This window comes from Thamnophis elegans, chromosome Z (assembly GCF_009769535.1).
Source record: "Thamnophis elegans isolate rThaEle1 chromosome Z, rThaEle1.pri, whole genome shotgun sequence".
Lineage (NCBI taxonomy): Eukaryota > Metazoa > Chordata > Lepidosauria > Squamata > Colubridae > Thamnophis > Thamnophis elegans.
In genome coordinates, this window is record NC_045558.1 from 42359261 (window position 1) to 42368259 (window position 8999).

The 8999-nt window shown below is 42.1% G+C and overlaps 1 protein-coding gene across 1 annotated transcript; it reads right to left on the reverse strand.

The window, feature by feature from the left end:
• Positions 1–5824: 5824 nt before the first annotated feature.
• Positions 5825–8695, reverse strand: HOXA10 (homeobox A10). The gene is made up of 2 exons (XM_032237174.1): positions 7732–8695; positions 5825–6099 (listed from the first exon to the last, which is right to left on the reverse strand). The coding sequence occupies exons 1-2, from the start codon at positions 8693–8695 to the stop codon at positions 5825–5827; spliced, it is 1239 nt and encodes a 412-aa protein (XP_032093065.1).
• Positions 8696–8999: the final 304 nt, after the last annotated feature.

An 8999-nucleotide genomic window follows, 5' to 3' on the forward strand; every position in this document is an offset into this window, starting at 1 on the left:
TTAGGAAGGTGTTATTAGCCACTTTATCCCCAAAGTTTTTTTTTAAATCAGGTGAAGATTTTACCATAGAAAAAACAATTGAACTCTATGGTTGTCTAGTGAGAAACAGCCCTATAGGCCACAAGTGAATAAATGAATGAATCTATATATCTATAAATGCGTGTGTTTAATCTTTCTCTTCTACTCGTACATATATGTGATGTGTGTGTGTGTGTATGTCTCTCTTTGTGAATATATGCACATGGGTGCCTTACATAATTTGTTTAAAATCTAAAGTTTGGTTTTGGATGAGCTTCTCCTCCTTTAGAAAGAAAGAAAAATCTTCCTCAATGTATATATTGTACACTATGTTGCATTTTAGAAGCTACAGTTATTTATTTTATATTCATTTTTAAATGAGAACTTTTATAACAATTAAGTTATATTTATATTAAAAGAATAAAGTCTATATAAAGTATTTAAATGGAGACTGTGGAATAACTGTAATAAGAAATGTAGATAAAGGAGATATATTTCAATTTGAAATCACAGAAATGGATAATGGGCAACAAGGGATAAGCAGACACTTCCAATTTTATCTCCCTTGCTTTCTTCCCTGTGTCAAAATTTATTTCAAGAACATCTATATTTTTGTAACAATGTCTTGTAACCAATTCATATAATTTAATATAATAACAATATAAAATTGGTTACTTTGGTTATGCTTATAATGTTATCATTTAAGCAACTATTAAGTTATACTTAATCTGGTGCCCATCCACATAAGGAAGCTAATAGACTTTCTTTACCCTGAACAAAAATATTTGGGCTTTATTTTCAAGGAAGTGAATTTAGGCAAGCAGACATTTAACATAATCCACTCATGTACAAAATAGGGATTCACAGAGAATATTTTGGATATTTATTTCCTAATTCTGAAATACCAGTTTTCAGCAGGTGTGCACAGATTTCTTACTTAACATCTATGGGCCGTTTAAAATATCTACTAAATTTTAAAGATGAAATATTTGAATCTCTCCCCCCCCCCGAGAGAGCAAACAAAAGTTTTGAGTTATTGAGATCTGTTTCCTTCTTCTTTTTTCATAGAGTCTACGAATTAATAAAGACATTTCATAACCTTATTCCTTTTGCTTTCAAATACAGGCTAGTTACCTCTATATTTAGGCTCCTGCTTCTGTTCCTCTCCACAGACAGGGACAAGTCTGTATCTTCCACATCCACTCAAAAGCACTTAGGATTTAGAGAAAGATTTGATAGAAAGCCCTCCACTATGGAATTGAAGAGGTTTTGAGAATTTGAGGACCATTACAAATAAATAATAACTTATCAAGAGAAAAAGTATAAGCTATATATACCAAGTATAGCTCTTGAATGTCCTTGTGGGGGCCATGTCTGTTTATATATTTCATTAAAAAGTATAAATCTTAGTTCGAAGTGTGTAATTCGCAGACATATATTACATAAGTAGGTTTTTTGTGTGTATCTATATAGATATGTATATATAGATGTGTGTTTGCATGGTTCACCATCAACCTGGATAATATATAGGTTTTTTTTTGAGAGATGTGTGCATGTATACCAATCAGGTATACCAATGTATACCAATATATATAAAACACAGGCATGTATTTATAAACACATACTATATAATATATATATTTATACAGTGTATTTATAATATATATAGTGTGCACATATATGTGTGTGTGTGTGTTTATGTATGTATGTATGTATGTATGTATGTATGTATGATAAGCATACACACACTATAGATAGATAAACAGAGAGATTGTGTGTGTGTGTGTGTGTGTTTATAAATACATGCCTGTGTTATAAGGGTGGAGAGAGAAAACTTTGCCGCGAAACTTCTGAGATTTTCGGTAATATTAAAAGAAGAGACACAAGGCTCAACTTTCAAACAAGATAGAGGAAAACAAAATTGCAAAAATTGGATTTCCATCTCCAGGCCTCCTTTAATTGGCGTCTGAAATCTGAAAGGTATTTTTAATTAAAAGTGGGATGAGACAAAACAGAGACCAAGAAACGTCCTATTTTTTCAAACCCCACCTCGGCCCGCCCGCTCCCCTACACCTCCCCCCGTACCCAAGAGAGAAGTCTTGTTCCTTTACACTAGCGGTAAATAACGTGTGTGTGGGATGTAAACAAGACGGCGCAGCGCCTTCCTTCCGTCTCGCGGGGCTGCCGAACATAAAAAGAAAACGGGCCGGCACACCGCCTCAGCCCGAGCGAGGTCGCTGTTGCTTATGCCGCCTCACTGGAATGCAGGCGCCCCGACCCATTCCAATAATGATCGTAACCGAGGCCTTGCCAGCCCTGGAGAAATCTCTGCGTTCTCACCTCTCGGGGCCCTCTGTCTTCCTTCCACCTTGCTGAAGCGGCTGTCTGCGCGCGCGTGGGAGAACACCCTAAATGCCACATTCCCCTACCCGCCTCAAAAAAAACAAAAAGAAAAAGAAAACCGGTGGACTGAATTGGGGAGGGGGCGAGAGGAACAAAAACTGCCACGCAAGGGGAGGGGGATGAGGATGGAAGAGCCGCTGTGGAAATCAGGGAGAACCAGGGAGGCATCAAAGGGCGCGCGCGTTCTCGCGAGCACCTCTTTAACGAAATGTAGCTTAGCACTGAAAATTTCTGTCAAATGTTCTTTCTTTTTTTCCTTCCCGTAAATAACAGAGAGTTTGAAGTCGGCATTGCTGTGGGAAAGAAAGGCGGTAATATTTTGTCCCATTCGCAGCAGAGCCTGCAGTCAGGGCCACAATTACATAGGAAGGACAAGCAGCCAGAATGGATTCCTCGAACAGGAAAAGCATAATAATTATTTAATGCCCCTGACCTTGAGAAAAGGAATCTCGGAGTTGTGGAAAGGATCCTCTTTCAAACAAGAATAAAAATCCGAAGTCAACGGATGTTGCTTAGCCCTGAAGGTCTCTTCCATGCAGTTTTGTATTGGTTTTTTTTTAAATGCCCCCTCCTCCACCTTGGTTTATTGGAAGCAGCATTTCGGCGCGCAGAGAGAAACAATGGCGTTGGGACTTGACGCCTCCAGGAGACAGCGTGGAGGGGGGGTGTCTCCTCCCCCCCAGATTCCTTCGGTAGTTAAAGGCAATGCTTTTATCCTCCTTAAACGTCTGTTTGGGATTACACCCATTTGATGATTATAAACTGAGGTGATGAAGGCAGTTTCATGCTGCAGAGAGAGAAATGTTCAGCCTCAACAACGAGAAACTACCTAAATCACCGACCAGTTTTCAGCTTTCTAATTAACAGGGTTCCCCGTGGCCACTTTCCTTTAAGCAAAAGAGCCCCGGTAGGGGATGGTATTAAAAAGAAAGAAAGAAGAGGGAAACCCCAGCCCAGTATATAAATAAATAAAAGCCAGTAACCAAAGCCGAGCCTTCCTTATGGTTCTCCTCCCCTTTCTCCCTTCTCCCACCAACAACCCGCCACCTCCACTTACTAAACTTCTTTGTTATAAATATTAGGAATCTGACTGGCCATTTTTAATCGTTTCAGTAGAATGTTTAGAATATAAGGAGTATGCAATGAAAAGAAGTGAAGGAAGAGTGGGGAGATAGGCCTTCAGTGATTAAAATGTTTTCCGTAAATAGTAATGTTTTTTTTTTAAGATCTAAAACCTCTTAGGAAAAGGAGGAGGAGGAGGAGGAGAAGAAGGGAAGAAGAAGGAGGAGGAGGAAGAGGAGGAGGAGGTGGTGAGAAGGAGGAGGATAAAATTCTTGGCTGTAGGTTACTATTCAAATTCCTATCAACCTCACCCCACCCACCTTCTTTACTACTCTTTCTCCTCCCTTCATGGATTCCATTGTTTCAATCTTAGACTTGATAGATATGGATTTATATAGAATCTTAAGATGACATTTTTGCCTAGTCACATCCTGCAGCCAGGTGAATCATGGCAGAAAACCTGCAACATAGGCCAGTGAAGTTTAAGATCCAAATTCCTATTGCTCACCTTTTCCCGTTGTTTTCCTTTAGTCCTTTTGGTTCTGCTTTGGAATTCATGCTCAGAGACTCTACTAGACTAACTGAGAGTCATACTCGTGAAACAGTGACAACAACAATGCCAATTCTCTACATTCAAAGATAAAATTCTCAGTTTGGTTAGTCTGTACAGCTCCTCACTCAACTGTCCTCGCTCAACTGAAGCTAATTCTTCCTCTAAGATGGCTACAATCCAGATATGCTAGGAAGCCATAAAACTGAACAAAAGCTGAAAATCTTACTACATCATTCCTATATGTCCCTGGCACATTAAGACTGTCTACATTCAAGTTGATTTCTAAGTGTGTATAGGCGGCTTAGTCAACTATTCTTTATTGTAAAAGTTCACGAAAATTTAAAAATAGAGTTCTGAGAATAAGCAGACACAAAAACAGATTATTATTATTATTATTGTTATTATTATTATTATTATTTGATGGTGGTTGCTGTTGTTTTATGGAAACTCATTCCACATCTTTTCATGCTTTCAATAAAATATCAACAACATATCTGGAGTTTGGTTCATCTTTGTGCATAGCTGCATTAGGATATTTTTATTGAACACTTGAGGTAAGAGCAAGAAGTAAAGTTAGCATCTAAATAATGAAAAGAATACTTTGCTTCCAACTGTATTGGCATTTTAATAATATTAATTATTTTAATAATAATAGACATTTGTACATATCTATTTCATAGGGTTTTTTTTCTTCTCTTTGTACTTACACGCTTGATTTTTTTCAATGCATGTAACTTCACAGTATCAAGGAAATAAAGAGTTTTCTTCTTTGCTATCTCATACAGTCAGGAAATACTTCAGAGTGTGTGTATGTGTGTGTATATGCACTTACATATATACACACACACATACAAACACACACACACAAACATACATTTCTAGGTACAGAATAGGCAAAATCGGGGTCTTCCGCCCCCTCTCCATTCAATAAATGTTCTTTCGTATCTTTCTTTGTCTGTGCTTGTCAAACATAAGGAACAAATGGTTAAGAACCATTTATCTAAAACAAAAATTACCTACAACTAGGAAATGTAATAATTTAACCATTAAGGAACATAAAACTGTTCTTATCTTTCAAGAAAGGACAGGAGCAGTTTTTCTCTCTCTTTCCCCCACCCTCTCTTTCTCTCTCCCTCTTTCCCAAGAAAACTTTTAAAGCTGAAATATTAAACATTTGTAAAAAATAAAGGAGTAAACAAATGAACAGTTTTGGTTTCTTAAACAATATGACTTTTTTTTTCTTTCCACAATAGCTGCTTAACATTGGCTAAACAAGAAAATAGTAATAATAATAATATCAAACCCGATCCATGTTTGGGGTGGTGTGGTCAAATGTTTAAATGATTGAAAACTGCACTCAACCCCAGTTTGCAACATGTGGCATAGCTTAGCGAGAGGTTCGGAATGCACCTTTCCTTTGGCTAGGTTTCTTTTCTGATTGCTTTTTTTTTTTTTTTTTTTTTTTTCTTTTTTAAAGGGGTAGGCTAGGAAAAGAGAATAGGCACGTAGTGTTTGGGATATCCTATTTCTCAAGGGCCAGGGTCTCCAGAAGTGAGAACAGAAGAAGGGAAGTTCAGAAGGAATGCTGGGCTTGCCTTGCTATGGCTTTATCCCAACGAAATCAATTACAAAGAAGCTATGGAAAGGCTGAGAGCGGGATTAAAAGGTTCAAATCCACACAGGTGCCAATAGTTAAAGCCTGACCAAATGGGGTGGGGTGATCTGGGGTGGGGTGGGGTGCAGGATTGTATGGGCTGCTTAGACAATTCAAAGGTGTCCATAGATCCATCAGGAGAAACTGAAGTTGGCTGTGAGCTCCCGAATCCGATTCTCTCTGTTCATTTTCTTCAGCTTCATTCTGCGGTTCTGAAACCAGATTTTAACTTGTCTATCCGTGAGGTGGACGCTACGGCTGATTTCTAGACGACGCTCACGAGTCAGGTACATATTGAACAAAAACTCTTTCTCCAGCTCCAGCGTTTGGTGCTTGGTATAAGGGCACCTCTTCTTTCTACCACTTTTCGCAGTAAGCCAGGTGGCTGCATTCTCTCCCTTCTGGCTGCCTAGTTTAAAAAAAAAAGTCAGCCAGGGACATTATCAAGGACACCAGGAAGGAACCGGAATGGTACTTGAGGACTAGGTCCTTACTGACCTTAAGTTTGTGGCAACAGCCCCAGCCTTCTTTTTAAAGCCCTTTTTCGAAGGTCTTCCCTCCCTACCCACACCCAGGGACAATCTGCACCCTCCTGCTTGATTTGCTTGCCTCTCAAGATCGCCTAAGCAAAGGCGGCCAGATTTTGGTATTGAAGCCAGCAAGGTATGCCAGTGACTTGTCTTTCCCTCAAACATTTCTATTTCCAAAATAATAATAATAATTTTTTTTTAAAACCCACCATCTTTTTCCTAAGTAAAAAGACAGATGATGTGAAAATATAGCCCCATGAGTATACAGTACTAAATTTAAAATTGCTCCACACTTTCCCCTTCTGAGATCATCTCCCCCCAGCACAAATCTGTAACTCAGCTAGCTAAACCAGCTAAATAAATAAATAAAATCCCATAGCTGCATATTTGGGAACTGAAGCCATTTAATTCAACAAAACAAGCAAATCTGCATAGGATGACAAGATCAATTCCTCTTCCACAAATTAATTATATTTACATGGGTCACCAGGAGATGATTAGCCACCTGGCATATTGAAAAAGAGGGATATATGGTTCCTTAATATCTGCAGAGCTACCGATTTTTTTGGAGGGTGGTGGTGAATGTCTTTCCCTTCTGGACTGAGGCTCAATACAGAAACAGATTCTTGCATGTAGTTGGATATGAGTAACATGGGTACACTTAGCGTCATCGCTTTTCAGAATTATGAGCGATCAGTACTGAATGTCCTACTTTGTAAAAGTTTGGAAATATTCCTACTACTAGTAGTACTACGTGGCTATTGTTATCACTTAGTGTTCCATTGCAGCAGGAATGCCTGCTGCACAAACTTTCTTCTTTTCAATAAAAGGAATTGGAAAGAATGATCACAAGGCGCCCTTAAAGCAGTTCCCATTCATTGGAACAGCCCTTTGGATTTTTACCCTGGAAGAGTCCTTTAAGCCAGCAGGGACACTGGCAGGGCAGCCTGCAGTCTAAACTGACACTGCTGCCTGAGAGAATTTCAACTCAACTAAATGCTCTGAGGAGGGGTCTGTAAAGGCATCCAAGATCGTAAACTAGAACTTAGGTTCTGAAGGGTTTTATTTATGGACGCTGACTTTTTGCTTACTTTGGCCTTTTAATGAACGTCTCTGTTATCTGTTCAGGCATTTCTGCACCACGGTGGGCCACGAAGGGCAGACTTGGGTGTGGTTTTTTTCCCTTTCCCTTTGGCCCCCTCCCCCGAATGCTCTATTGTCCACCGCCAGTGCATTAAGAGTTGCAAAATAAAATAAAAATAAGAAGAGATATGCACACGTGTTTGTCCTTTTTGTCTCTCCCTGGATAAGCTTTTTTCCTGACTATATGGCCTGGCTGTCTGGTATCTACAGTATCTCTGCATCGGTGCACAAAATCTGAGTGGCGCTTTGAATCGGTTTGACTAAGCTGCCCTTCCTGGGGGCTGCTGCTGGGCTGACCTGGCAAAAGCTCTTTGGACGGGGAAGGGTTTAAAGCCTTTCCCCGCCTTCGGTGGATGAGGAATCCTTACCTAGGGTTTCTTTCTCGGAGAGAGGCTTACTGCTCTCCGAGGGGGCCGGCGACAGCTCTTCTGCGGTAGAAGAAGAAGCCTGCCCTTCTTCCTCTCCTCTCTGCGAATCCCCGGCCAAAGTGCTGGGTGGGGAAGAATCCTCGCTGTCTTTCTTGCCTTGCTCGGGCAACGAAGCGGCCAGAGGGAACGGCGGAGAAGACTCGAAGCTCACTTGGGGCTGCGGGGCAAACTGGGAAGCAGCCACCATTTGCCCTGGGTGCAGCAGCGGCGGCGGCGGCGGCGGCTCCTGCTGTTGGTGGTGTTGGTGGTGTTGGTGGGAGCTGCTATAGCAGCTGCCGCTCTTGATTGTGCCATAGGCTTGAGACAAGCGGAAGTAGCCCGGGACAGGCACCCCCGCCGCCACGTTATTCACGGCGCAGATCTCTGCGCTTAGCCTCGGGAAAGGCGACAGGTCGGTGGCCGGTGCCTCTTTGCGGGCCTTGTCCGAGTCGTAGAGGCAGTAGGAGCTCTCCTCTTTAATGCTGGGAGCGAAGGAGCAGGAGGTCGCCTGTGGGCTTGTGGGCTCTTCAAGGCTGCAGGATCTCGGGGGATCTAGCCAGACCTCCATCCCTGACATGTAAGTGTGCGGAGTGGGAACCATGCTTGGCGGCGGCGGCGGAGGGGGCAGATCCTCGCTGCATTTGCTCAGGACCGGGAATAGCCCGTAGCTTTGCAACCCGTACGGCAAATCGGACGCCTGTGGCAGGTAGACACCACCGTTGTTCGGGTAGTAGCTGCTGCCGCCGCCTCTTCCTCCTCCTACTGCAACTCCGCCGCCGCCGCCGCCTCCCCCTCCTTCCCCTCTGCCTGAGGCTGAGCTGATCAAAGAGTCCACCAAAAAGGCGTTTGCAGCTGGGGTCTCCGAACATGCCATTTCCTTGGAATAATTTGGCGAAGAGAGCAGAGAGCCCTTCCTGGCTGACATTTCTTGTGCAAAACATGCTGAATATGATTAGAGATACCCCCACGCCACGGCGACTGCGTGCAGCCAATGGAAACCCAGCCTTCGTTCACAACCCCTCCCAGTTTGGTTTCGTAGGCGGCGAGCTGCTCTCCTGCCCACGTCTGAATGGCGCGTGTGCGTGCGTGCGTGCGTGTACTTGTAGTTGTGCACGGAGGTGCGTGGGTGGATATGCATGTCTATAGATTTGAAAATATAACGTACCGAAGGTGATGTGTGGTTGTGTGTGTCCTCGCATATATGCATGCATGTGTGAATATATGCACAC

What these genes read in the sequence shown, in the direction of transcription:
- HOXA10 (XM_032237174.1), bottom strand. Translation starts at nt 8,695, where the DNA reads ATGTCAGCCAGGAAGGGCTCTCTGCTCTCTTCGCCAAATTATTCCAAG. An exon ending in CTCCGAGAAAGAAACCCTAG is followed by an intron (nt 6,100 to 7,731) that starts GTAAGGATTCCT and finishes TTTTTAAACTAG; the next exon opens with GCAGCCAGAAGGGAGAGAAT.